The sequence below is a fragment of the Suillus clintonianus genome (assembly GCF_016758775.1).
Source record: "Suillus clintonianus strain FC179 chromosome Unknown DEU56scaffold_16, whole genome shotgun sequence".
Lineage (NCBI taxonomy): Eukaryota > Fungi > Basidiomycota > Agaricomycetes > Boletales > Suillaceae > Suillus > Suillus clintonianus.
The window spans coordinates 187,385-212,403 of NW_024539240.1; the positions used below are offsets into that span (position 1 = coordinate 187,385).

At 49.0% G+C, this 25,019-nt stretch overlaps 9 protein-coding genes across 9 annotated transcripts; 3 read left to right on the forward strand and 6 right to left on the reverse strand.

The window, feature by feature from the left end:
- Positions 1-1,655: 1,655 nt before the first annotated feature.
- Positions 1,656-3,915, reverse strand: DEU56DRAFT_853304 (major facilitator superfamily domain-containing protein). Its single transcript, XM_041355220.1, has 10 exons — positions 3,857-3,915; positions 3,767-3,803; positions 3,683-3,719; positions 3,377-3,615; positions 3,253-3,318; positions 3,039-3,199; positions 2,851-2,985; positions 2,636-2,795; positions 2,041-2,581; positions 1,656-1,988 (listed from the first exon to the last, which is right to left on the reverse strand). Exons 2-10 carry the CDS (start codon positions 3,797-3,799, stop codon positions 1,717-1,719), a joined length of 1,644 nt encoding a protein of 547 aa, XP_041211334.1. The 5' UTR covers positions 3,800-3,803; positions 3,857-3,915; the 3' UTR covers positions 1,656-1,716.
- Positions 3,916-4,189: 274 nt separating this feature from the next.
- DEU56DRAFT_168265 (major facilitator superfamily domain-containing protein) lies at positions 4,190-6,718 on the reverse strand. The gene is made up of 7 exons (XM_041344876.1): positions 6,119-6,718; positions 6,000-6,065; positions 5,784-5,944; positions 5,586-5,720; positions 5,371-5,530; positions 4,783-5,317; positions 4,190-4,730 (listed from the first exon to the last, which is right to left on the reverse strand). Exons 1-7 carry the CDS (start codon positions 6,275-6,277, stop codon positions 4,471-4,473), a joined length of 1,476 nt encoding a protein of 491 aa, XP_041211335.1. The 5' UTR covers positions 6,278-6,718; the 3' UTR covers positions 4,190-4,470.
- Positions 6,719-6,769: 51 nt separating this feature from the next.
- On the reverse strand, positions 6,770-8,944 carry DEU56DRAFT_971492 (nucleoside phosphatase family-domain-containing protein). The gene is made up of 3 exons (XM_041359457.1): positions 8,551-8,944; positions 7,410-8,490; positions 6,770-7,353 (listed from the first exon to the last, which is right to left on the reverse strand). The coding sequence occupies exons 1-3, from the start codon at positions 8,711-8,713 to the stop codon at positions 6,915-6,917; spliced, it is 1,683 nt and encodes a 560-aa protein (XP_041211336.1). The 5' UTR covers positions 8,714-8,944; the 3' UTR covers positions 6,770-6,914.
- Positions 8,945-9,325: 381 nt separating this feature from the next.
- Positions 9,326-10,270, reverse strand: DEU56DRAFT_731617 (uncharacterized protein; the record flags this gene model as incomplete). Its single annotated transcript, XM_041348225.1, has 2 exons — positions 9,326-10,098; positions 10,150-10,270. The coding sequence occupies 2 exons, from the start codon at positions 10,268-10,270 to the stop codon at positions 9,326-9,328; spliced, it is 894 nt and encodes a 297-aa protein (XP_041211337.1).
- A 2,703-nt stretch (positions 10,271-12,973) lies between these two features.
- On the forward strand, positions 12,974-13,655 carry DEU56DRAFT_787153 (uncharacterized protein). The gene is made up of 5 exons (XM_041352399.1): positions 12,974-13,063; positions 13,115-13,180; positions 13,241-13,314; positions 13,366-13,414; positions 13,468-13,655. The coding sequence occupies exons 1-5, from the start codon at positions 13,022-13,024 to the stop codon at positions 13,537-13,539; spliced, it is 303 nt and encodes a 100-aa protein (XP_041211338.1). The 5' UTR covers positions 12,974-13,021; the 3' UTR covers positions 13,540-13,655.
- Positions 13,656-13,679: 24 nt separating this feature from the next.
- Positions 13,680-15,487, reverse strand: DEU56DRAFT_168791 (uncharacterized protein). Its single transcript, XM_041344877.1, has 8 exons — positions 15,297-15,487; positions 15,081-15,234; positions 14,894-15,015; positions 14,763-14,845; positions 14,543-14,709; positions 14,470-14,492; positions 14,137-14,421; positions 13,680-14,074 (listed from the first exon to the last, which is right to left on the reverse strand). Exons 2-8 carry the CDS (start codon positions 15,204-15,206, stop codon positions 13,993-13,995), a joined length of 888 nt encoding a protein of 295 aa, XP_041211339.1. The 5' UTR covers positions 15,207-15,234; positions 15,297-15,487; the 3' UTR covers positions 13,680-13,992.
- A 1,846-nt stretch (positions 15,488-17,333) lies between these two features.
- DEU56DRAFT_787191 (uncharacterized protein) lies at positions 17,334-19,595 on the forward strand. The gene is made up of 6 exons (XM_041352400.1): positions 17,334-18,573; positions 18,637-18,653; positions 18,713-18,931; positions 18,990-19,021; positions 19,075-19,166; positions 19,227-19,595. The coding sequence occupies exons 1-6, from the start codon at positions 17,730-17,732 to the stop codon at positions 19,265-19,267; spliced, it is 1,245 nt and encodes a 414-aa protein (XP_041211340.1). The 5' UTR covers positions 17,334-17,729; the 3' UTR covers positions 19,268-19,595.
- A 150-nt stretch (positions 19,596-19,745) lies between these two features.
- DEU56DRAFT_787197 (phosphotyrosine protein phosphatase) lies at positions 19,746-20,676 on the forward strand. Its single transcript, XM_041352401.1, has 4 exons — positions 19,746-20,022; positions 20,079-20,100; positions 20,155-20,361; positions 20,422-20,676. The coding sequence occupies exons 1-4, from the start codon at positions 19,862-19,864 to the stop codon at positions 20,500-20,502; spliced, it is 471 nt and encodes a 156-aa protein (XP_041211341.1). The 5' UTR covers positions 19,746-19,861; the 3' UTR covers positions 20,503-20,676.
- Positions 20,677-21,038: 362 nt separating this feature from the next.
- On the reverse strand, positions 21,039-22,768 carry DEU56DRAFT_883100 (HAD-like domain-containing protein). The gene is made up of 3 exons (XM_041356131.1): positions 22,361-22,768; positions 21,652-22,306; positions 21,039-21,602 (listed from the first exon to the last, which is right to left on the reverse strand). Exons 1-3 carry the CDS (start codon positions 22,403-22,405, stop codon positions 21,268-21,270), a joined length of 1,035 nt encoding a protein of 344 aa, XP_041211342.1. The 5' UTR covers positions 22,406-22,768; the 3' UTR covers positions 21,039-21,267.
- Between the last annotated feature and the right edge of the window lie 2,251 nt (positions 22,769-25,019).

Genomic DNA, 25,019 nt, shown 5'->3' on the forward strand with positions numbered 1-25,019 from the left:
AGCGACACCCGGAAACACACGCGAACGTAAAATCAGACTTCTTATTACGCAAGTGGCCCCGTATAGGGGGTAGGTACGTACCCCAAGCTGTGGCCTGAATCCGGGGACCCTTGCTGCTGGCCAAACCTCAAGGCATCAAGCTTCAAGGTCTACGATCATGCCTAAACAGCAGGAAGCAAAGATCAATGAGTTATTTGCGCAGCGCGTTCTAGGGAATCGCGCAGCAGCCGCATCAGTTACGACGGTGCAACAGCTTGGAAGGCGCACTAATGAAGCTATTAAAAAGTTGCGCATTCTGTTTACTAGTACTTGGTCATAATATTATTAATGAACTCCGTTGCCCAGATCTGGGTCAAAGAGCACCCGGGAGCACAGTCTTCGTAGTTTCAAGCCTTGCATCGTGCTTGCCGCATCACACAATGCTTTGGTCTTGCGAATGATGACATTGACATTGATCTTTACTTTCTACACACTATCTCAAATGTACAACATTTCGCGTTCCCGTGTATTTGTACTTTCAATCCAGCTGATTGCTCTTAGTCTATGCCCAGCTTGATGCGAAACACTCCACTGACCGCCCGATCTCCCGACGACGCTGTCGCAAAACACATTGTTGAAGCTTTCTACAAGAATTCAAGGATTTGGATGATTGGGCTGCCATAGACTGTACCAGGGCGGCCTGGGCACTGAACCGTGCTACACACGCCGTGATGACGAAAGTGCCGCTCGAGCAGAAAATCGTTTCATATATCAGTGTGGAGTTCTATAATGTCGTATGGCTAAATTTCGTCTGGTACAGAATTACGACTTAGAGACGTTGATCATGGATCCTCTACCATCCCAGTTTGCAAGAAATATTTCCTTGATACCCTCACGGTGTAGTCTTCTTGCTTTGGCAAATACCTCTCTCTCACGTTGTTTTCTACTTTAGCACAGTCATTTATTCGAGTCTTGATGGCAATTGTGCAGCATCGTATTCTATAAGGGTGCACCGGTGTCATTGCGAGTCGACTCGGTACATTCCAACTATTTTTCAAATCCTTCTGCACCTCAACGCAATCTCAACCGTTCTCCCCCAGTGCAAAAACATCAAGATAGAAGCACAGCTCATTCACTGACTCACCTGCGCATGTTCACCCATTGAAGTTGGCAGCTTCGTCAATGCATGTATCCGCGCCGACCAGTGCTAACTTCCTCTTTGTGGCGCGTAGAGATGGAGGTCAGTTTGAGAGATGAGGCAAGTGTGGGGGGTACTCACGAGTGTACATCCAATGCTTCATGTCGGGATCCCACTCGACTTCAAGTTGGAAGTGAGTTTTATCTCATACTTCACCAAGCATCCTTGTCACCTTGTCAAGTTCTAACAACGGCACTGTAGCACCAAATATCGTAACTGCTCTTTCATCTAGGGTTGCACTCATCTGTTGCTGACCCTAGGACACCTTACAGACTTGCTTCGATTTCAAGTTGAGATGAGGCTGACCGAGTTGATTGAGAGAGCCGCGTCACGTTAATAGCCACGGTTATGATCGATGTCGATAGTATTGGAGGAATACTAACAAGGTGTTTTACATACCGTCAGTATGTCTCCTTGATGACCGCCTTACTTGAAAGCACAGAATGCTTCGAGAAAGGATGCCCCCGTCTCCACTAGTGTACAGTAAATGCATTGCAATATAAACAGAGTGAACGACAAATAAAGACACGTCAGTGATGTCACCGATAGTCATAGTATTTGCGTTCTTCCCATAGACAAGGATCCCGAGGAAGGAATACAGAAGTGCCAATAGCGAGAAATCCCAATGACATGAAGAAATAGTATGCCAACCACGCATCGCGACCTTCCTGCATCGAATAAGAAAAGACCGCAGCTCCACATACTGGGCCAATAATCCTGGCTCCTCCGGCAACCAGCTGGATGACTCCATTGGTAGCTCCAATCGAAGCGCGATTGGGAGCAGAGGCTCTAATAAACAATGCCATGCAAGCTAAGGGTCCTTATCGGTCAAACAGGACACAGGAAATGCCGGATGGACATACCGAAGCACATCTCCAAGATAGTGAACAGCACCCGTTGAATGGCAACAGCCAACCACACCGCCAAACCTATTCCATGGGCTCGAGCCAAAGCATTAATCACCGGGAATAAAACCACAACAGGTATACCGGAGCAAAGGCCAGTCATATAAATGACGTATGCACCGAAGCGATCATGCAGACGGGTGTAAAAAAGTATCTGGAATGCGCCGTTAGCAAAAGCTGATGTCGCGAATATAGTGCCAATACGGGGAGGGTCCAGGGAAAGACCGCCGAGTTCAATAGGTGCCGCATAGAAAATAGATAGGATCGAGTTGAGTGCTATATAAAACAGAGTAAAGGTGCCGTTACTTGCTATGACGGTCAGGACCTTTGGAGTTAGCACAGCGCGCAGCGGAAGTGGCTGTGGCGGGACCTCCTCATAGTTTGACTCTTCCCCAGAACTGGTCAGAGCATGGCCCGATGGTGTGGAAGGCTTCGCATGTGATCGTCGCAAGAACCATCCCTTAATCAACTCCCAAAGGGATGCCTTGGTAGAAACACTCTGATTACCGCACTCAGTGCGATCCAGTTTTTTTTTTTTCAAAATTACGCTCACCTCTTTAAGACAGAAATATGTTACTAGCCAAGCAACAGAGGCACATACGGCTGGAACAGCACACGACAAGAGGTATGGATAGGTCTTCAGCAGTTCCGATCGCCCAAAGATTTCAGGGAATCTGTCTGCGGGTCGGGAGAGCGATCCACCAGCAAGCGGCCTAGTATATTGTCAATCCTTCGTCAAGCACAAGCAAACGTACTGCATACACCTACCCTATTATGGCCGCTGACATCCATGAAATTGGCAAATATCCATATGCCTTGGGCAAACTCGTTGCGTCGGTGATGTCCATCAACAAGTTTTTGACGACACCATTTTCGCCATTGAATGCTCCGCAGATAATACGGCTGATTGGGGTGTCAGTAACTGACAATAACAACTATGTATGTGAGACGCGAACCTGACCAGCAGACCGAGGAAGGTTCTTGATAGCCCAAATGACAACATCGTAGTAGCTATCGCGAACGAAGCGATTAGTATCAAAGGCTTCCGTCCAACGTAGTCAGACAGTTGACTCCAATAGAGAATGGTCAATGTTTGAGAGACATAGTACGCTGAGTGCTTGGGATGATATCAAGATGGAACGGAGGACATTGAAGGATAAACATGCTCACCAGGATGCCGGCGTAGTATCCAACCTGGGAATCGTCTCCGTTGGTCACGCCAATATCTCCGATCAGCTTGATAAATTCCAGTTGTGGCGATCGCCATTTCCAAGCAGAATAAAAAAACACTCACTTCAGGTATAAACGGGGAAAAGGTCTCAAAAACAAGAAAATCTGAAAATTGCAAGACCAATATGATCCAGAATTGATTCCAGGGCAGAGGTGTCTTCAAGTTGACCATCGACTGCTCCGAGTCTGGCTGTTGCAGAAGAGGAGTCTCCCCATCATCCTGACGTGCCATCATGGTTGTATGTAAGAGGGTCAAACTGTCGTCCGCTTTACTGTTACACCAAAAGGCAGTAATACTGAAGACTGTGCTTCAGTATCGCAGACAGTGTTTAGTACTTTATGGGAACTGTAGTGTTCTGGCAGTGCTTACGTCGTACGAGGGAACGACTCGGATAGAAGATCAGGAGCTTATACGTGAACTTGATATTTATCATCTCATGAGGTGATCGCTGACCGGTTTGTTGGCCCGCACAATGGCAGTTCGCATGAACCTGCTCTTTCTGATCAGCGACACCTGGAATCACACGCGAACGTAAAAGCAGACTTCTTATTACACAAGTGGCCCCGTATAGGGGGAATTGCGCAGCAGCCGCATCAGTTACGATGGTGCAACAGCTTGGAAGACGCACTAATGAAGCTATTGATAAGTTGCGCATGTACTTAGTCATAATTATATGAACTCCGTTGCCCAGATCTGTCCTCGTTGGGTCACACGGTGCAGCATCATGCATGTCTATCAATATTATGGCAATAAGATACCTGAGTTGGGCACCGTGGCTTCGATGCACCGCTCAATCGAGATCATCGAGGCAATACTCTGGTTGACCTGATTGTTCTCTCATGACTTCTGCTAGTGCGCATATTCGTCCATGGGCTCAGGCTGGCTAGTAGTAGTCTGCAGTGGTGCACTCAAAACTCATTCGAACACAAGAACACAAGCTACGCAATGCATCAGCAACTTACTAGAGTCACCGGTGCCACAAGTTAATATTCTCTGTCATCCGTTAATTTTGTCCGGACCATCTCCGCGTGTTTGGCTATTGCAACACGACCAGAATAATATTCTCGTCTCTACGAGTGTGAAAAAAATACATTGTATTGATACAAATAGAGTGGACGACAAATCTATACATGTCAGTGATGTCAGTGGTAATCATACTATTTACCTTCTTCTTCCCATAGACGAGGATCTCGAGGAAGGAACACAGAAGTGCCGATCGCGAGAAATCCCAGTGATAAAATGAAATAGTATGCCAACCACACATCACGACCTTCCTGCATTGAATAAGAAAAGACCGCAGCTCCACATGCTGGGCCAACCATTCTTGCTCCTTCGCTAACAAACTGGACCAGTCCATTGGTTGCTCCAATCGAGGCGCGATTGGGAGCAGCGGCCCTGATAAACATTGCCATGCAAGCTAATGATCCTTTTCAGTCAAGCAGAACACAGGAAATGTCGGACGGACATACCGAAGCACGTCCCAAAGATAGCAAGCAGCACACGCTGAATAGCAATGGCTAACCACACCGCCCGACCCATTCCATGGGCTCGAGCGAGAGCATTGATCACCGGTAATAAAATTACACTAGGTATGCCGGAGGCAAGACCCGCCATAAGAATAGCATATGAGCCGAAGCGATCGTGTATTCGGGCGTAGAAAAATATTTGGAATGTGCCGCCGACGAAAGCCGATGTCGCGAATATAGCGCCAATGCGGGGAGGGTCCAGGGAAAGACCACCGAGTTCAATCGGCGTCGCGTAGAAAACCGGTAGGATAGTGGTCACTGCTATATCAAATAGAGACAGTGTGCCATTACTTGCTACGACGGTCAGGACCTTTGGAGTTAGCACAGCGCGCAGCGGAAGTGGCTTTGGTGCCTCTTCAGCGTTTGGTTTACCAGAACTAGTCTGAGCATGGCTCGACGATGTGGAAGGTTTTGCAGATTGCCGTCGCAAGAGCCATTCTTTAATCAGCTCCCAAAGGGGTGCCCTGGTAGAAACGGTCTTGTTACCGTACTCAGCGCTATCCAGATAACAATACTTAAAATCACGCTCACCTCTTTAAGACAGAAATATGTAACTAGCCAAGCAATAGAAGCACATACAGCTGGAACAGCACACGACAAGAGGTATGGATAGGTCTTCAGCAGTTCCGATCGCCCAAATATTTCAGGGAATCTGTCTGCGGGTCGGGAGAGCGATCCACCAGCAAGCGGCCTAGGATATTTTCAATCCGGCTTCAAGAGCAAGCAAACGCATTGAAAACACATACCCAATGATGGACGCTGACATCCATGAAATTGGCATATATCCGTATGCCTTGGGCAAATTCGTTGCGTCGGTGATGTCCAACAACAAGTTTTTGACGACACCATTTTCGCCATTGAATGCCCCGCAGATAAGACGGCTAATTAGGAGATCCGAGTCAGTATCTGACAGTCATGATGACTTATGTATTTGAGATGCGAACCTGGCCAGCAGACCGAGAAAGGTTCTTGACAGCCCAAACGACAACATCGTAGTAGCTATCGCGAACAAAGCAACTAGTATCAAAGGCTTCCGCCCAACATGGTCAGACAGTTGACTCCAATAGAGAACGGTCAATGTTTGAGCGACATAGTACGATGAGTGCTTCGGATGATATCAGGAAAGAACAGAAGACATTGAAGGATGAAAACATGCTCACCAGGATTCCAGCGTAGTATCCAACCTGGGATTCGTCTCCGCCGGTCACGCCAATGTCTCTGATCAGCTAGATAAAATCCCAGTTGCGGCGATCTCCAACCAGAATAAAAAAATACGCACTTCGGGGGTAAACGGGGCAAGGGTCTGAAAAACAAGGAAATTTGAAAACTGCAAGACCAAAATGATCCAGAATTGATTCCAGGGCAGAGGTGTCTTGGCTATCGACTGCTCTGGCTGTCGTAGAAGAGGAGTCTCTTCATCATCCTGATATGCAATCATGGTCGTGCGAGGGAACGAGTCTGCCGGATTCCAGATGGGCTCTTATATGCCAACACGTTCCAGCGGCGAGCCGGCCAGCAACAAGCCTGTCAGCGACCGGCTCGTTGGCCAACCTCATTATCAATGAAAAGGAGTTCAGGAACATGCTCTTTGGAATAATAGGGTCGCCGCCGGAATGAAAAGCATCACACGAGCAAACGTAAATACCAGGGGTAGCTAGTACGTGACGTACACCAGCTACTAGTACCCCAAGTCCACCTATATAAGTCGCCTGCCAGGAATTAGTACTGCTCTGGCCAAATATCACGGTCAGCGCTCATAAGTCCAATTAGAGCACACATAGCAGCAAAATGTCAACACCAGACCACTCGCAATCATAAAAGCAGAGCGCGTTAGTTACATACCGTAGACAGTGTTGCCGCAGCATGAGGCGCGCCGCACATGTGATGAGTTGAGTTACGTCCACTTAGTGATGAGTCTCAGATGGACTTATCAGCGATAACAGAGCAGGTGTTACAATGGCAGAGGCTCTCAATTACGACTCTTACGACGACGCTACTGCATGAGGCGCACCGCATATAATAAAGGTCCGGTGCGTTACGTCTATCTGTATTCGACTAACTGTCCTCGTGGGGTTCTACACCCGACAACGTAGATTTCCACCCACCATCGCAATTGTAGCCCCAAGACACCAACCAAGCTCCGTCCCTTCAATACGCTTCCCAAGCTGCACCTCCCGATCATCACCAAACTCGTAGCCAAGCACCAGTAGGGCATGCTGGAAACTGAGATCGAGGCACCACTCTGGTCGACCTTCGAGTTCCTCCATGATTTCAGGGTATGTACCCCAGTATTCTTGCCAGCTGGTAGGACCCGCGCAGACCCGTTTAGCAAGCGTGGCGAATGTTGAAATTGACATGGGTGGCTGAGGGTGATCTTGTGATGACTTTGCTAAAAGTAGCGGTGTGACCCTATCATAGAAATACGAGAGAAGAAGGATTTTGCCGTTAGGGAAAGCGTCCAGGAGTGATGGCTGGTAAACACCATTGAAAGAGCAGGGTTTGAGTTCACAAACGCTGTTGCGAGCGATCAGCAAACACCAAAAGAATCGATAGAACACAAGAGGACTTACTCATCCTTAGCCATGACAAGCTCCAAGATCCGATTACAAGCCTCAAAATTACCAATATCCGATCCCGTCATCGTCACTGTCACGGTATCGCCGTCCCCAGCAGGAAGCTTCACCTCTTTCACCGACCCTTGAGCCAAGCAAGGGTTGTGAATCATTCTTTTCCAACTGCTAGCACCATTCTTGCTAGACCTCATAGAATCCATGAATTGAACGACGCGATGCACGCTTTCCCGAGCGCTCTTGAGGCCATATCCAAGATACGAGTGCTGGTACAACACCCGCTTAGCTCCACCAAACTCAAGCTCATACTTGTGCTCGCCGTCCTGGAGACCCTCATCACCCTTCTCATCGCCAAACTCAGGCTCAAACACAATTTGTGTTGACCCTCCACCCAAATCAAGCACGGCAAAGGGCGACGCGTCCTCGGGCGAATCTCCTCTAATGGTATTGAGGAGATAGTTCGCAGTGATCCACGCATAGACGCCCTCGTCTTTGCCATCCATGATGACCACACCATCCTTATCTGGGAACGGGAAGGGGTATTTGTGGAGGATGTGGTCATGCACTGCTTTGAGGATGTCATCGCTTTGACGGGCGCCGAGAAGTCGAAGCCCAGCGGTGGCTTTGACTGCGACGGGCGTACAGCTGCGCAGGGACTCTGGTACGATGTCCATGGCTTCATCGAGGAGAAGGTCAAGACTCTCTGCCGCTGCAGTCGGGAGTCCGTTATACGAAGAGAGGCCTGGTTGGGTCATGCGGAATACCTCATACTCAAAGGTTGGCGAGGGTCCACAGTTATGGAATTTGTAGATGTGGATGCGCGAGCCGGTCGAACCAGCGTCAATCATGAGGGCATACTGCACAAGAGGGAGGTTGGGAGAATAAGGGGAAGTACAGTGTACAGTTTTGAGGAGGTCTGGGTCTGTCTCGGGGGAGGTAGGGAACGATGTTTGTAAGGGTGGCGATGTAGTGGTAGTAGTAGTCTTGTCAAAGTCAATTTCATCCTCTGAAGGACTTGTCGTCGTGGGTATATGTGCTACTGGTGGTGGATAAGCATCGTCCATGCCAGGCATTGGTAAATCTTCGTTTCATGATATGTCAATTCGTTCATTCGTTGGGCAACAACTATCGCAAGACGTACCAGGTATCAATTCTACGCTCGATCTCGGTCCAAAAAACCAGACCACGGAAATGAGCACCCCAGCACCAATTGCGAACTTCTTCCATGCTTGCATCCTAGTGGTACGACCTGGACCAAGGCCGCCCTCAAGACGCTCGTAATTGCTCGTCGACGTGAAGAACATGTCAGATGTCAGGAGCCTGCGAGCACGGGCCTCGTGCCTAAGGTCGATGGACGTAGAGTGGCCTGAAGGGTGTAATTGTGTAATGGCGAATCCAAGACAAAGAGTTTAGTCTCCCGTAAGTAGTCAAACCTTGAAGAAGGAAGAGTCTCAGTGATTTCAGGTAAAATGTTCAGCCTTGACTGAAATACAGGCTCGTGGACGTTCCCTTACACGTTTAGTTGGCATAGCCTCAATTCACATTTGCACGGACAAGTTCAATCACTAATTTATGACAACGCATAAACCTGTACTTTTGTATTTTCAGGTCTAATCGACAACGCATATGTATGTAATCAACCTTAGGCATGTATGAAGGCGGGGAACGAGAAATACTAGATGACGACGCGTAATGAAGATAAGAGGATAAAGATCAAGAAAATATGGGAACGAAGAACTCAGATCAAAAAGGATCACAAGCAATCACGAACATGGGGAAGGGGATACGACGATGCTCCTCGCCAGTGGATGGGGGGGGATGGATATGATGAATATAATAAGTTTTACACAGAGCATCGAAGTCGAAGAAATAGTATCGGGTATGAAAAGAACGAAGGAAGACTAGATGAGCCGCATTCACGAGTCTGTGAATTCGGGGTACTCGACGTTGTGGCTTCGGAGCAGAGCCTGGTAAGTCATCGCCCTCGACTTCCACATCTCACTCTCGCGCTTGTACTGCTCAACGCTCTCCTCCAACTCTCGCTGGTACTCGAGCTTGCGCTTGCGACTCCGCCGAGCAGCGATGGTATTTTGACGTCTCTTTGCCTCGATCTGCTCCTGCTCGGTCATGGAAGGCGTGATGATCACCTCCTCATTGAGCTCGTCCTGCTCGTCACCGAAAGCAGCCGTACGCGCCCGCTTCCGAGCGAAAACAGCAGGAACCTCCTTACGAGAAGTCGCTGACGGAGTCAGATACTTGCGCTGCTGCGTGGGAGCATCGATAGGCACAAGGGCCTCGGGCGTGATGTTCTTGCGCGTGCCAGTGACAGCAACTTTTCGTGCAGATGGACGATTGGCCGGAGAGTCATACGGCGATTCAATTGGGGTATTGAGCATTGGAGTGTCGGGGGACATTTGATACAGATCATCGAAGTTGGGGCGTGGGAGGTGGTAAGACTCGGTGGTCTTGCATGGGGAATACATGGCACCGATGTCATCAAAGAGAGATGGGAGTTCGCCGAACGAGCCACCCCCAAAATCGTCCAAAAGCGGACTCGTGAGGATGTCCGCATTGATATCCGCAGAGCCAAATGCGGGGGTAGTGAGCAGCTCATCATCGAGGGGAGAGTCGATGAGGGGTGAAGTGAGGTACTCATTCAAGTCGTTCGACATGGTGAGCTCCGGCGTGGCTGGCAGAGATTGAGTAAGCCACGCAAGAGTGGTAGGAGTGAAAAACTTACCACCGAAGACGTCCATGAGCGTCTGAATGGCCTCTGCGTCAGACGGCGAAGCCGTCAGGGGCGCCATGTCCTCTACGCGGACATCGGGCGCATCGTTGTTGCCTGGATGTTGTGACAACATGTTCAAGTAATTCGAGCACAAATTGGCGAAATCGGGTGTTGTTGATGCGAAAGATTCAACAGAAAGTGTTGAAGAAGAAGATTCTCCTGGTTCTGATCTACGAGGAGTTGTACGTGGTGCGCTGGGCAAAAATTGTGGTATCCCATAGTGGGCAGCAAGATCCGAAATGTTATTGAAGACCGGAGTAGACGTCGTTAGACGTGTTGAGTTACTGTTTATCGCGACATGGCGATTGGACGAGGAACTTGAAAGTTGGGAACTTTCAAGGCGATTATGGAAGACATGGTAACCGGTTGATTGCGATGGACCAGGGGGATGCGAGCGATTCACAATGTGAGGGTCGGGGCCATGTTGACTAATATAATGGGTGGGTTTATGAGAAATTGCGGGAGAGGGAAACGTGTTAAAGGTCGAGTCAGACGCAGGCGGCAACGTCGGCTGCCTGGGAGCTCTGGACGACGACACAGTCAGTTTCCCGTTCAAATCACTTTGGTTATGGTATTGAGGTAAGAGCGGTGAGCGTGCGTTGCATCGCGGTGACTCCTCTGACCCCAAAGGCTGCACCGAAAATGATCGTGAAGGCCCAGGGAGGGGCAATGTACGATACAGATCGGGTGACCTCGAGGTCGATGGATGATTGTAAGCATATGCCGACGACATTTTTCAGCCGCGCGCACTCTTGATTTCAATGGAAATCGGATGATATGATTGTGATATGATCGCGCGCAGCAATGCCGAGCAACAGACAAAGCACACGTAGAACACAATGCAATGAATCAGACAGTACTGAAACACTCACGGTTAGCTTTTGAGTACTTGAAGACTCGTGGACGCCTCAGGAGCAGTGCAAGAGCTGCTCTAAGGTGCCAGTGGTGGTTTGAGGGGAAAAGATACGGAAGAAAATTGTGACTCACAAGTGCTTATATGAGAGTTTTTTCACCGCTTTTCAAGCTCAGAGCCGCGCATTTCTTAAAATAGTGTGAAAGGCACAGCAAATACGCTAACTTTAAGGTTACCGACTTTGGAAACCAAAAAAAATCATTAGTTTACTGGTTTAAATAATCATACATAGACGACTGCAACCAAAAATGGTGGCTCAATGCTGAAAAACACTGCAGAAACCATAGCACATTCTCAGTAAGGCATCGGGACTTGATTGAATCCGTGGTGGCTGCGCCGTCGTTATCGCATCCTGACTCAGACTTAGGCGCGCCTAGTGTGACTCGGTGCCAGGATGGCGGCCCGCTGGTCATCACAAGTGCCCGTTACGACCAATCGGATGGTTCGCCGGCCGACCGGTCGCACAGCCTTGCGAATATCTGCATGCTTAGCTGCGGACACATCACCGCTAGAGAAAACACGTCGCGCGACGTATTGGCGATTTAGACGTGGGAGCCAAAGATACTGCGCGTTCCCCACTGCGAGCTAACGCGTTCGGTTCCTCTTGGCTGCGATACCTGCGAGTGCCTGCGCCGTTAGCGACTGCGAGAGCTGTTGTTATTAATGCGCAGTCCATGCCCCACAGTTAGACGCGAAGAGGTCGGCACATTAATTGCTTCTGGAACAATCAATGGCTTGGAAGAATTGGCATTCGGATGTCGTTTGATCGCCGCAAGCCAGTGCCTAGTGGATGCCGGAACCTTCTGAGCGAGAGGTGATTGTTCTCCAGGAATACGTTGACAGCGGCAGCTGACTACTGCAGCTGGCATCGTGCGTTTGATTAGGCAATCATTACAATGATTACATCCAATGGATCATTTTAATTAATGCATAGGAATCAGGATGGTCACCTTTTTTGGAGAATAGACCCAGGAAATGATTCTGATCTTTCCATCGAGACACGATAAGGAATCTGTTTTCGAACAGGAAAATCCTGAGGCAGTGATGGCTCCCAAGACACGAGATGCAGCGCAGGTCTGCCTGTCGCTAAGCGCATCGTGAGCGCCAAGTGACTGGCAGGCATGCTCGATATAAAGTCTGGGTACACAGCTCGTGAGCTGGGCATCTTGGATATCGTGATAAATCGTGTCGTTATGTACCGTTTTGTGAAATGCATTGGAAGGAAGTCGGATTTTGCCTTGAACCATTGATTCAGCACGCACGTTGCCGGGCGTGGTCTCGATGCGGTGTAGTGGGGGTGATGAAAATGGTTGAAATATTCGCCAGGCCTTTAACACTGCCTGGAGGAGTCCCCTTTCACAAGCGAATGATGCAGTGCGCCGAGATTCGGGAGCAGTGTCTGATTACACCGATCTTAGACTGGGCGAGGCGATGCGACAATTTCAGAGTGAACAGCACGCAAAGAAAAGGTCAAGAAAAAGTTTGAAGAGCTGAGAGTGAGTGTTGGGGAGAGTCAAGCAGAGAGGACTTTATGTAGGCTCCCGTAGGCAGTCCAAGGAGGACTGACTCGCATTGACAAGTCGAACACGACTCGAGCATGAGTCAAAACGACTGGTTGAACCAAGCAAGCGCTTATTACATAATTTTGTTAGATGCACTTATCACTTCCTAATGGGATAGATAAGATAATGCTATGGCCAGGTGATATACTACTCGCACATACGCACCCACCGGTCATACGGCGAGACCGTCAACCCGAATGCGCAAACAAGATCCCCAGAAATGTAAAGAACATGGCTGAACAGGCAGGTACTAAACTTGGCTAGCCAGAAAAACGCAAACAGTATAAGTACCTTCCCCGGGCCATCATTTCGAGTCCCACTCACCTTCACCTACTCCTCCCTCACTATCATGCCTCACCACCACAAAGACCTTTCTGATGCTCACGATGAGGTAGTATACCACTTACCCAGCACATATCATATCTGATCGCGAACATCGCAGGTTGTTAATGCACCCCACAAGGCGCAGCTCTCTCATGAGCTGATCGCTGGTGCAGCTTCTTTCGCAGTGAGTTCTCCTTACTCCTACTTATCGATCTCCCTTTCCAAACTCAAACCGCCATCATAGGCAATGAAAGCCTACAATGCCCACTGCGAGAAGAACGGCAAGCCCGTAAACCACGAGATGGCCAAGGAGCTCTTGTAAGTATCTCAGTCGTGATAGACATACATCACAACTAACATCGATCACAGGGCTGGTTTTGCCGGAGCTTTCGTCGACCGTATGGTCGAGACTAAGGGCGTACGTCTTATCTTGCTCGTTTTTCTTGTAACCTATAATGATTATTATTCTAGTTGGACTTCGTTGACAAGCAGAAGGCCAAGCATGCAGCCAAAGATACTGCCTTCGAAAGGACTAAATATTGATCGCCAGCAGTGTCTCATGCAACCTAATACCCTACCATTACCATCCATGAAACAATTGTAACAATAATATATGCCCAAGCGCTTTATGATATGCATCCATGTTTCGACAACGCGAACAACCCATATGGGCGACGATATGTTATTAACAGTACTCGAGCGCAGCTGAACTGAAAAGCATATAGATACATGTAATCCATCAAAACAAGAATATCTAGGTTGAAGAAGATGCGGCCAGAGCAATCTAACGTACAAGTGAAGTCATAAGTAGGAATATACCAGAAATGTACAGGTGAGTATCAACCAGCTGGTGAGATCTGAGGTGAAATATACTATGTGGAGGGTATGCCTCCAGACAGGGTTAGGAATAAAGGACTGTAGTCCTAGAACTACGTTCGAGATAATGTCGCGTAGCGTAACCACTGTTCGGGAATGTCTATAATGGAGTCCGTAAATCTAAAGCGATGACACGAGTATCGTGCATGCTATTGCAAGGAGCGTCCACAAAAGTCCTGCGGGGCGATTTGACCATGCCGCTCTAGTGCAACGTACGAAATTAGAACATAATGGGCATGTGTCGTAACTGAACTGGTGACCTACCCGCTTGGATTACTGCTACTGGGCGTCTTGACCAGCTTTACTGTTAGCACCGCCACCAGTCCGTCGATTGCATTTAATCCATTGACAGCGACACTTTGATAGTGGTTGATGCCATCACTAGTGTTCTGTAGCAGCCCGGAGACATACGTCGCAGTAGTCGCATAGGTGAAATTATTAAAGGATGTTTGTCCCGAGTAAGTCGATGTGTTGGTGATGTTTAGTGTCGGAAGAATAGTCGACTGAGAAGTGACATTCCCGACAAGCCAATCTCGACCTAGGTTATAGCTGCGGGATATAAGTCCAAGACTATCGATCAAAAAGATTCGTACCCACCCATTGACTACGATATTATGCTGCTCTGTAACACGGTCATTAGACATTCTGATCAGAATTACGTCTCAGACACACCAGCTATAGGCATCTCATACGAAGTTGCCATGAATATTCCACCAGAGTCTGCGCTTGCCCCATTCTGTATCCAATAGCGGAAATGGTTCCCTCCTTCGACCGTCTCCTGGCAAGTTCCAAGGTTGGCATCGCCATAGTCCCAACGAATTACGGCAGTTTCGTTCACTAAAACACTGAGTTCCGGGAAGAGTGGCTTTACAATAGAACACAAAACGTACGGTAACCATTCCCGTCACCAAGATCAGCAGCCTGGTCGCCACCGGCATGCTGTCCTAAACACTCGGTCGAGAACCCGAATGATCTGTCTGCGCGTAAAAACAACTCTTCAATAACACCGGACCGTGCTTACTGGAAATAATTGATAAGACCACCGTTGTCCAAAGTATTCTGCAGCACCTGTGAATCAGAATAGGCAGAGATGATGACGTTTATGGGTTCTCCGAGACCTGGTGGATAAGTATCCTGGACTTGCTGCAGAACGAATCAATCACATCAACACCACCCAATAACACGTATGGGAAACACAAAGAACACACAGTAAGCATACTCCCACCACCGTCCATCGGATTATAATACCCATAATTCGTGGATCGTTTGTGCGGCGGAAGTGCGGGCGCGGGCGGGTCCGGCGTAGGACCTCTAGCAGCAACCATTGCGGGCATCGACAATGATGCAGCAATTAGGAGAGAACTGAACCATGATTGTGCGCGTGAGTACTTAGGATGTTAATAACGCAGAAAATTGAATCGTACGTCTTTCGAGTTTTCGAGTTCCTGGACCTGGAGGCCCTGGGCGCGCCTGTTACTGGGCACGTTCTTGAGCGCGGAAGTCTAGGTGGGCCTGCCAACAAGTGGAAAGATAGCAAAGAGTGTCGTGAAAGCTGAAAACGTGTTAGCCATGTATCTTGGTTTCCCTCGAGGTTGCGCTTTGCATTAATGTTACATAATCAATGTTCGGGACAATAGACTCAGCCTATCCCCGTCATGGCGATTCTCTTGTTTTTCCGATGCTACAGTGCCTTGAAGAGCGCTTGTGAAGATATTTTTCTCAGCCAAGATGTTTTACCTTGCCTGCAGGTCCAAGTCAGGATGTCAAATGCTGGCATATGCTGATTAGCCAAACGCAGATTAAAGTTCGAGGTCACTTCGCCTCCCGTTGGGCGTTCAGGGTGACATTGTTCTATAACTCCCGAATTCGCGGTCTCGGGTGTGACGGTCTTTTGGCACTTCTATATATGTGGTGGTTCGCGGTGAAATTAACCCCCTCCGCACCTAATTTTACTTCCGCCAACCAGAAGTCCAAGCCAGGTCTGTGTAGCACCTCCACACCAGTTTGGACGCTTAAAGTCTTATATGCAGCATTCAACTCCGGTCTGACGCCTCGAGGTGGAGAAGAGTCCTGCAGGGCTCGATCACTCCCGTTATTGGTGAAAGGGGCTGCAAAGTGGAGAAAAAAATTGTCGAGAAAACGTGGACAGTGGACTGCTTCCGCGGAAGGAGAGCAAGAATAAAATGGCCAATTCAGGTGCTCAGGGTACTCACCTTCTGCCCCACTAGCCGATGGATCACTCAACTTGGAACTTGCCCATGTCGAATGTGGACCTGAAATGGACGTGCTCATCCGTCACTTCGGAACGCGCAACAATATAAAGGGGATGCACCCTCGGTGTCCAACTTTTCGCCACCGGTCCAGGAAGTCTTGGACGTTCTCAAATTCTCTCGAGTCCATCTTCGATCCACGTCGACGGCTCGATTTTTACTAAAATTTCCCCTTCGAGCCCCAGTTCAATTCTCGCTGTCACATAACTATATGTACCGCGCATTCGTTAGCCGGCTTGGCTCTTCTTGTGAGTACATAAATATATATACCGGATTATTACTTCAGGCTACCCACGCCTTGCTTTTTCTGGTACGTGGCTCGTCGCACGATCTGAGAGACTGAAGTTATGATTGCCAAAGCTTTTATCCCTCATATCCGGCGGAAGGTCTGTTGTTTATCGAATATTCTGGTGACGAACAGTGTTAGCTGGCTTCCTTCGATTAGGCGCGACCCATCCATTTTTGTACGCTAGCAAGCACGCCTTTCAACCTCCACCTCTAAAAAGGGCAGCAGCTTACTGGTAGCGAGTCTATTTTTCGACTGAAGAATGTACAGATCTGTGCAGATGCGGTGTCTGTATCCAAGGTTTAATATGGCTTATGGTCAGGACATTGGTTTGTCCCATCAGAGTCCGGGTTGCCCAACCGGGTACTGACAGATCTGGGGATGGACGTAGGTGCGCAATAAAAAATTGATGCTACTGACAGTCCTGATAAATCAATACCTCCCTCCGGCGCCTCAGACGTTGTGAGCAGTACGTCTACATTCCTCCGCGCTCTCGTTTGGTCGTTCCCTATTTTCCGCCGTGTCCTGTTCGGCCCTATTGCGGTGCGTACCACGCACTCTGCTACCAAGGCAACACGGGGGGAGCTCCGGAAGAGGGGTTATGAATTCGAGCCCTCTGTCCCTCCTAATACAGCACCAACATCTGCACAAGACAATATACCGCATCGGCATATTGAGCACTTGGAGTTGAAGTAACGGAATGCGGAACGGGTATCACAGACCTAGGGGTGGTTCCTGGTTTCTACTAGAAGTCTAGGAGGTCGACCACACTACCACCCACCTCACGTACCATACCCCGAGATGATCGGTCAATAACTCCAGATGAGGTTTCATGAGGCTGAGGGCGCAGTACAGCAGCTTTACTCATGTTGTATAAAATATTGTGATGCCAAGACAATGTATGCGGCCTACATAACTAGAGGATGACTGAAGAGCAGCCCCCAGCAAACTCTTCCGGTCGTCAATCACCCCCTAAGCCGCTAGTGCCTGGGTTCGAGCTATTGATGCCGGATTACATTGTGCCCCCGAGTGTACACACACTCAGGGAGGACAAAATCACTTCCATCGAAAAGATTTTCTACTGATGCATTTTAGTAAGTTGCTCGATTCAGCGCATGCTACCCACACGACCCTCGATAGTGAAAGAATTTTTTCGAGCGTTTATTGTACCATATCATGATCCACTACATCTTCCCAAACTCTTGCTTCCTCAACCCAGTCGGACGACCCCTTCAACGTAGCTAGCTTTGCCTCTGATTGTCGTTGACGCCCCTTCACCAACCTCGGCTCGACGCTGTCCAATGATTCCTGGCTCCGCTCGCATAACCGACTTGCCGCATGAAGTAGTAGAGCACATTCTGGTGATTTCTGATCCCATTGATGTCGCACGTGCATCCCAAGTGTGCAAATTCATCCGCGGTATCGTCTACCCTGTCGGTGACGAGCATTTCTGGCGAGCTCTTTACTTGGCACAACCATTTGATGACCCCCGGAAGGCGGTCACTTTCCTCGGCAATCGCCGAACTGATATCAAATGGAGGGAGGAACTGCAGCGCATCATCCGCGCAAGAACCGTCATAAATGATGTTACTGTCTGTCGACCGGATGAAAGATGTCAGGTACTGCGAACCCTGCTTGACATGGTGACGAATGTACCTCCTCTGCCTTTCCCTGAGAGCGAGCCGACGTCCCGTAATGTGTTGTGGATGCAGATGCACCTGCAGGACGGCACGTTCCTTGACCTGGAGAGCCATTCGCATGAAGAAGAACAGCTGCGCGCGCACTTACACGCTTGGTTCGGGTTGACTGACATAGACGGTTTGCCAGCGAAGAGAGTAGCGTCCCGAGCGTATGTTTACAACCAGCGCAACTACCAGTCCTCAAACCTCTTTGGGCCTTTCATGCGAGATGGGAGTGGAACAGTCGACTGGGTGAATATGCAGAGGATCGCGCATGTCTTCGCTAGAGCGTTGGTGGAGAGGGAAGAGGAGGAAGAACCTGCCTTTGAAGTTTGCTCCCTGAGCCTGACTTTCTGTCAGGCTGTCATACCACCCAGCCTGAATCTGAACCGCGAGACTGATTGGGCTGGCGTCGAGGGCTTGTGGCGCATCTCTTATTGTTTCATGGATCACCGGGAGTTACTTAGTAAGCCATCGATGTTCTTGTTCTACAATTAAGTCTCTGACGTGGCACATTGCTCCCGTCCAGTTTACAATGATCTCAATGTGTGTTCTACCGCCCTCGTTACCTATAATTATCGTCCCATCTGACGGGAATTTCGCAGTTGCCAGAGGACGAGCCACTCGATCACACTATATTTGAAGATGGAGAGTTGGAAGAGACGTTCAGCGCAGTTGACATCTTTTTCCGTGTGATCAATGTCGAGCAAGACCCTGATCACCCGACACGGCCAAAAATCAACTACGTAGGAGAGATGGATGGCAATTTCTCCATCGTTGGTTACGTCAAACTCACGCCTGACGACCAGATACGATGGCACTTTGTAAGTCTCACCAGTCGTCGAGTCAATTTGTTCCTGTTGATGCCGAGCTCGGTTGCAGGTCGCTGGTAACGGAGATCAGCCTGTGTGGTGGTATGGTCTTTGCACTTACATTGTTCATTTGGTAACCATGTACTCTAACACAGTGGTGAAGCGATCGTTATGGGTAACATCCGTTCTCAATATGGAGTTCTTGGGGCTTGGTCTACGACCATGCATGACCCGCAGGATCCTATTGGTGTGTACAAATATATTCAGGCCAATTCTTCTCACATCAGCAGCTAATGCCCGACGTCAGGTCCATTCTGGATGCAGTGCCAACATCCAATTGAAGACTGACGTCGCACCCTACGCCCTTTTTTGTCTGTATTTTTGGGAAGGACTGTTACAAATCCAGTTGCAAATGTTGTACACAGTATGCGTTATTTGTTTTTTTTTTTTTGGGATTGGCATGGGGGTCTTGTACGGACTGTACTAGACGAGTACAATGGTGACACCGGTGATAAACGGGTATTGATCGAGTTCGTTGGGTTGCCGACTCGGAATTGATCATGATCATGTGTCATTCCTCCGAGAGAACGCACAATGCGCATTTGAATACAAATGTTAGACAAGGTTGACAGTCCAGTCTTTGGAAATAGTTACAAATCTCATTATTCTTGAAAATCGCTGTAACTTGGCGCTTACGGTAAATTTACGAGGGACCAATCGTTTTCGGTCCATTTGGCTAGAAAGACGAGTACCGTTTAACAGTGTTTGATGTTCTACTGGTAACTACACCGTGCACACATGTATCTTCTATTTATCTTCTCCCTTCTGAACCGTGTGAGCGTATGTCCTAGGTAGACCATAGAAGGGAAGCCGCGCAACTTGCTGATAGCAAACTGATTAGATCTACGAGTCGCCACACTAACCGTAAGCTACATACTATAGATGACAATCTCAGTCCTCGTCGTCTGCCTCGGCAACATCTGCCGCTCCCCTATGGGAGAAGCCGTGCTCCGCAACGAAGCACTCAAGCGTGGCATCACCGATATCCACGTCGACAGCGCGGGCACAGCTGCGGCGCATCTAGGGGAAGATCCTGACGATCGGTGAGTAGGCCCATCTGCACTCTTGTTTCACCCCACCGGACTGTCGTGGATCGTAGGACAATCGCAGTGTGTAACACGGTATGCACCTTTCCTCGCTCAGTATCTTAACTTGTAGGATCATACCATCTGCAGAACAAAGTTCCCATATCCCACTCTGCGCGGCAGGTCCGCGCCTCCGATTTCACCTCCTTCGACTACATACTCGCAGCTGATGGTTCCAATCTGCGCGCATTGGAGCGACAAGTCAGTCAAAGTGAGGGATCGAAAGCGGCAGTAAAGCTCTGGGGCTCCTACCTACCAGATAATAAGCCAATCCCGGACCCGTATTACGGGGGACAGGTGAGTCGGTCCATCCTTGCCATTTACAGAGAATGGGTCTCAGAAATGGCGCATGCGCAGGATGGATTCACGAAGGTGTACGAGCAGTGCGTGAAGCTTTCAAACGCATTTTTGGACGAGGTCGTTGGGAAGGAGAGTTAGGGGCTCGGTCAACGATTTACATAACAGACGGGATTGGATGAAGTATGTCGACAGAGAGAGAGAGAGAGGGTTACAACAACACGAGAATGATACCCACACAATACCTGTGCTTTGGTACGTTTTGGAATATCTCGAATTATACCGCGCTTCGTGTTCCTGCATGATGCCGACCGACATCGGATTCTGTCTGAAAATCGAACAACGCAATTTGAACTCGCGCAGGGCTTCTTGTCTTCTTTGTCGATTTGGACTGTCGCTGTATTGTTGAGATCTCAGAGTCCTATGGGATCATGCTTATTGGTAGTACTTACTTACAATCTAGAACAGGGGTCCAGCAGGTGTAATGAGATGTGTAACTCAGAAGCTCAGAATTCATCTTCACTTATATCCAACAGTAGTATATAGGAGGCCCAGACTTTGACGGAGCGTACCTTTCTTCCTCGAGTACTGTGCCTTGTGAGCAAAAACCGCGGGAGAGATCGAAATCCGATCTCCTATCATCCAGTACAAGTCCTGTCCACACAATACGATGTTGTCCCCGAATAACCGTAGTCAGGCGCGCGGCACCGCTAGATTGAACATTGTATTCGAAATTACAAGAGCAGTCCGGTACTCTATATATGTGTACACGGCATCTCGAAGTCGAGTGCAGATCTGAACAAGAATCGTATCGTACAGATGGGAAATAGAAAGGGGAGGTGTCAATAAAGGTAGTAGCGCGGCCAAGGAAAGTCAAGATAGGAGGGGAACCACTCGAGGCACAAATCATAGCTGCACGGTGAACTTGAGCCTGCCGTCAGCACATGGCTCGCATTTCACTTTTTCCATGTTTTCCACCAAAAAGTGGGCGCCGGCGTGCTCAATCTGTTTCCTCTCGTGGCTGGTGCACACTGCAATTACTGTGGCACCACTAGCCACACCTGCGCGGATCCCGCTTGGGGAGTCCTCGAACACGACGCAGTTTTTCGCAGAAAAACCGAGTTCGCTGGCAGCGAGGAGGAATGGGTCTGGGGCGGGCTTGCCGGCCTTGAGACGCTTGTCGTCTGCGGTAATAGTTATCTTGGGCGGAGTAATGCCAACACGAGTCATGCAACCATATGCTGTAACGATGATCAGTACATACTTCATCGCAACTAGAAACCCACATACCATATGTTTTTGCGCCCGAAGTAGCAACGGCATAACGGCCTTCAGGAATGGAACTCATCATTCTCTTCACACCGGGCAAAATCCGCACTGAGCGATCAACACCTGCTGCTTCCTGTTGCCAAGCCTCAAGGACGTGTTTCTTCTGATTCGCCTCGAACATGATCACGTCCTGTTGGTCTTCCTCCATGATAGAGTCCTCAAATTGAGGACCCTGACCGTAGACAGAAGCTTCGGGAACGACTGACATAGTCAGCATGCTATTTAGCTTGCTGGCGAATGATGGTCGGCGAGGAGAGACAAATGAAGATGCACGGGAAGAAGGCGCGGAGCTGCCTGGCGATATGGAAAGATCAGGGGTCGCGTAACCGGAGCTGAGAGGGGAATTCAATAACGGGGAGGTCGCAGGTGAGCAGAGCTGCGAGCCAGGACCGTGCAAGTTGTAGGCATCGGCGAAGAAGAGAATGCTTTCTTCGAAATTTTGCACTTCGTCGTCCATCTCATGTGCCTTGATATGGGGCTTAAATTGCGCGAGGTTGTCTACGGCGCGTTTGCCGTGGGTTGCAGCAATAACATAAGCGGGGTCTTGGCCAATGTCTTTGGCGACTTTGCCCCAAGCTGCCTCAACGGCTGAAATAGAGTCTGTGAGGGTGCCATCCTATGATGCACTGACCGAGTTAGATTTGGAAGAGCAATGAAAGAAAATACACACCATGTCGAACAGGACAGCGTCGGCGTAGAATGTGTGAGAAGACATGAAGATTGTGATGGTGAGGAGGGCGGATATCAAGGTGTGGGTATCAAGGTATGAAAGGTATGAAAGAGCTGAAGTGGATGTTAATGGGTTTTTTTTTGTGAATTGTTGACCGCCTCTTATATACTTCGCGTTTACCAACCAACCATCAATCACATCCCTATTTTGTGAGTGACGTCAAGGGATAAAAAAAAATTGCTCGAAGCTGAATCGAGTGGAGTCGCCTTGACAGAGAAGGTTGTGAATTTCACACATGATACTAAGAGGTTGGTGCACGTTTCATCAGGTTAGCGTCCTTGTAAATGATAAGTTCAGTTGGTTGCCGAAGCCCGGACATGTAGAGGATGGCTTGGGCAGGACGACAAGGGACGGACAGCGAGATCAGCGGCGTGACTGAACTTGAAGACTTGCCTAATTAGGAATACATATGCGATCGATAAAGAACGAGCGCCCGTCGGCATAAACGGGTATGACTCAGCCGCTGCTCCCTCTGAAACAGACACGTCAATATGCATTTCGTGTTCTGAACATGAAACCCACCACCGTAGTTATCGTTACACTAAGTTTCTGCTACTGGTGCGTATCTCCTATCATTTCGCATCATGGGAACAATGAAAGGGACTGAATCAGGCTTAAGCCGCGTAATTGCACCACTTCCCCCCACCATCACTGTTCGTGGCCTGAAAGCAGTGCATTAAACATTTTCGCGAAGTCTATCTATCTTCGTCGCATTTATTTCCGTGCGGACCGCGCTGCATCTCTCTCTACTTTCGGACAACTGACGTGAGCACATCCCCTTATCACTCCTCCTCGACGTGCTCAGCGGCTCCTCCAAAAATGAATATTCTACCAGATGGTCGCCGTAGTCATCTGATGTAAACCCATTTAGTTAACATCCCGAACGAGCTTCGATCCACCCTCAAAGGACTCGACTTTGTACTCTTTTCGCCGTGTTCGCAAGAACCTGATGTAGTAAATTGTTTTCACATGTCCATTTCAAAACCGTATGGGCGGATTGGCCCTCCATGGCAGGACCCTCGTTCAGAAGGTTAGCAACCTTTTTTCTTCGTGCCTGACGGCACGAACGTTGCCTATCTAATCGCGCGCGCCCAGGGGGGTCCGTCGAATATGTATTTCTCTTTGCATCAGACGCGCCTTTTCAGCTTCGCTCCTGAGTAAGTAGTTCGCTTCATCTGTTTTGCGAAGGTGCAATTGAACCCTATTGCCACGCTCCACCCCATCATATTGAACTTCCTGTGTCCACGAGAAGGATCCAATGACTCGGGTTCGCGCCATTCAACTGTCAACTTATGAGATGAGCTATGGCATTTCCCTCGTGGAGCACTAATACTGCGGTGTCTCTCTTCGAAGCGGGGCAGCCATCGACGTCATGTGAATTAATTTGGGGCCCCTCGTGTATGAATCATCATGGCCGAAGTGGCATTGACGATAAGTATTCACCTGATCTTACCAGCCAGTCACACAAACGCGCTCTCACTAATAACTTGGAAGGCCAGCGATAAGCATCGACCGGGTCTTTCAGCCAGCAGCAAAATAGCGCGCTCCGCTCACAAACGTCATCATGGCTCCAAAGGCCAGCGATAAGCATTGAATACGTCTTCCAACCTTGTCATATAATCAAGTAGGAACAACCATCTTCCTTTTACATGGTCTGGCTAGCGGAGGCTAGGACCAGCCAGTCGCAAAAACGTGATAAAGCAGTCAATTTGTCGTCAAACTTCATAGGTCAGTGATAAGCATTGTCCTGGTCTTCCAGCCCGGACTGCAAACTGCAAAAGCGCGCTCTCACCGATAAAGCAGTTTCAACGCCGAGGGTCGGCAATCGCATTAACACCGATGTTCTTGATACAATAACTCGAAGGAACTCAAATTGGGTGATCTTCTTCAACACTACGTATCAATTCCTTTGACGAATCGCCGTCGATCTTGCACAGCTCATTAGACCCACCGACGGATTGGAATTTCGTGTATAGAGTCACAAAAACTTGAAGTAGATCGAGCGCATGACCCACATCGTGGCGTAGCTCATGAATCCTGCAGAAGAAGAGCTAAATCAACACTCGAGTGCCGTCCGCTGGGGTCATGCGTACCCTTGACACCATATCTGCAGAGATTCAAACTTTACCGGGTGAGGAGATGAAACAGAAAATAAGCCGCACAACCAGAGCTGGTGGCCACCGACCTGAAAGGAGCAAATTGCCTAGATTCAGAACTTCAAATCAATGATTCCCGCCGCTTTGATCGACACTTTCATTGTTCTCCCGTCCCGGAAGCGATCGCAGCGGCAGGGTCCTTAACAGGCGCGCACGATAGCACACCGGTACCACGGGAAACACACCCCTGAAACTTCGGTAGAGAATAGGAGCGGTTCCATAGGAATAGGAGAGCATGCACGTTTGCTTGCAGATGTGGTGTGTGATTTGTTATTTGAGGACATTATGCGTAACTGGTGCGTAGCTGAAATTGGTAGCATTGTGGATATATGGAGTCAAAGCACAAGGTCTTGGACTGTAAGCATTTCCAAGACTGGTGGAGCGCTTTCTGTCTGGTAAAATATGGGCGTTTGAGAAAGACAAAAAATATGTTGGGAGACAAC

Coding starts and splice junctions, on each gene's coding strand:
- DEU56DRAFT_853304 (XM_041355220.1), bottom strand. CDS start 3,799: ATGCGAACTGCCATTGTGCGGGCCAACAAACCG. Junction 3,319..3,376: donor TTTCCCCGTTTATACCTGAA/GTGAGTGTTTTT, acceptor GAATTTATCAAG/CTGATCGGAGATATTGGCGT. Junction 2,986..3,038: donor TTCCTCGGTCTGCTGGTCAG/GTTCGCGTCTCA, acceptor CACCCCAATCAG/CCGTATTATCTGCGGAGCAT.
- DEU56DRAFT_168265 (XM_041344876.1), bottom strand. CDS start 6,277: ATGATTGCATATCAGGATGATGAAGAGACTCCTCTTCTACGACAGCCA. Junction 5,945..5,999: donor GATACTACGCTGGAATCCTG/GTGAGCATGTTT, acceptor TATCATCCGAAG/CACTCATCGTACTATGTCGC. Junction 5,531..5,585: donor ATGTCAGCGTCCATCATTGG/GTATGTGTTTTC, acceptor AAAATATCCTAG/GCCGCTTGCTGGTGGATCGC.
- DEU56DRAFT_971492 (XM_041359457.1), bottom strand. CDS start 8,713: ATGTTCTTCACGTCGACGAGCAATTACGAGCGTCTTGAGGGCGGCCTT. Junction 8,491..8,550: donor GAGCGTAGAATTGATACCTG/GTACGTCTTGCG, acceptor CATGAAACGAAG/ATTTACCAATGCCTGGCATG. Junction 7,354..7,409: donor CTTGTCATGGCTAAGGATGA/GTAAGTCCTCTT, acceptor CGCTCGCAACAG/CGTTTGTGAACTCAAACCCT.
- DEU56DRAFT_787153 (XM_041352399.1), top strand. CDS start 13,022: ATGCCTCACCACCACAAAGACCTTTCTGATGCTCACGATGAG. Junction 13,181..13,240: donor CTGGTGCAGCTTCTTTCGCA/GTGAGTTCTCCT, acceptor CCGCCATCATAG/GCAATGAAAGCCTACAATGC. Junction 13,315..13,365: donor GAGATGGCCAAGGAGCTCTT/GTAAGTATCTCA, acceptor CATCGATCACAG/GGCTGGTTTTGCCGGAGCTT.
- DEU56DRAFT_168791 (XM_041344877.1), bottom strand. CDS start 15,206: ATGCCCGCAATGGTTGCTGCTAGAGGTCCTACGCCGGACCCGCCCGCG. Junction 14,493..14,542: donor ATGAGATGCCTATAGCTGGT/GTGTCTGAGACG, acceptor CGTGTTACAGAG/CAGCATAATATCGTAGTCAA. Junction 14,422..14,469: donor CATAATATCGTAGTCAATGG/GTGGGTACGAAT, acceptor TATATCCCGCAG/CTATAACCTAGGTCGAGATT.
- DEU56DRAFT_787191 (XM_041352400.1), top strand. CDS start 17,730: ATGATTCCTGGCTCCGCTCGCATAACCGACTTGCCGCATGAAGTAGTA. Junction 19,022..19,074: donor GGAGATCAGCCTGTGTGGTG/GTATGGTCTTTG, acceptor ACTCTAACACAG/TGGTGAAGCGATCGTTATGG. Junction 19,167..19,226: donor TGACCCGCAGGATCCTATTG/GTGTGTACAAAT, acceptor GCCCGACGTCAG/GTCCATTCTGGATGCAGTGC.
- DEU56DRAFT_787197 (XM_041352401.1), top strand. CDS start 19,862: ATGACAATCTCAGTCCTCGTCGTCTGCCTCGGCAACATCTGCCGCTCC. Junction 20,023..20,078: donor GGGGAAGATCCTGACGATCG/GTGAGTAGGCCC, acceptor CGTGGATCGTAG/GACAATCGCAGTGTGTAACA. Junction 20,101..20,154: donor CAATCGCAGTGTGTAACACG/GTATGCACCTTT, acceptor TACCATCTGCAG/AACAAAGTTCCCATATCCCA.
- DEU56DRAFT_883100 (XM_041356131.1), bottom strand. CDS start 22,405: ATGTCTTCTCACACATTCTACGCCGACGCTGTCCTGTTCGACATG. Junction 22,307..22,360: donor ACGCTGTCCTGTTCGACATG/GTGTGTATTTTC, acceptor AGTGCATCATAG/GATGGCACCCTCACAGACTC. Junction 21,603..21,651: donor TTCGGGCGCAAAAACATATG/GTATGTGGGTTT, acceptor TCATCGTTACAG/CATATGGTTGCATGACTCGT.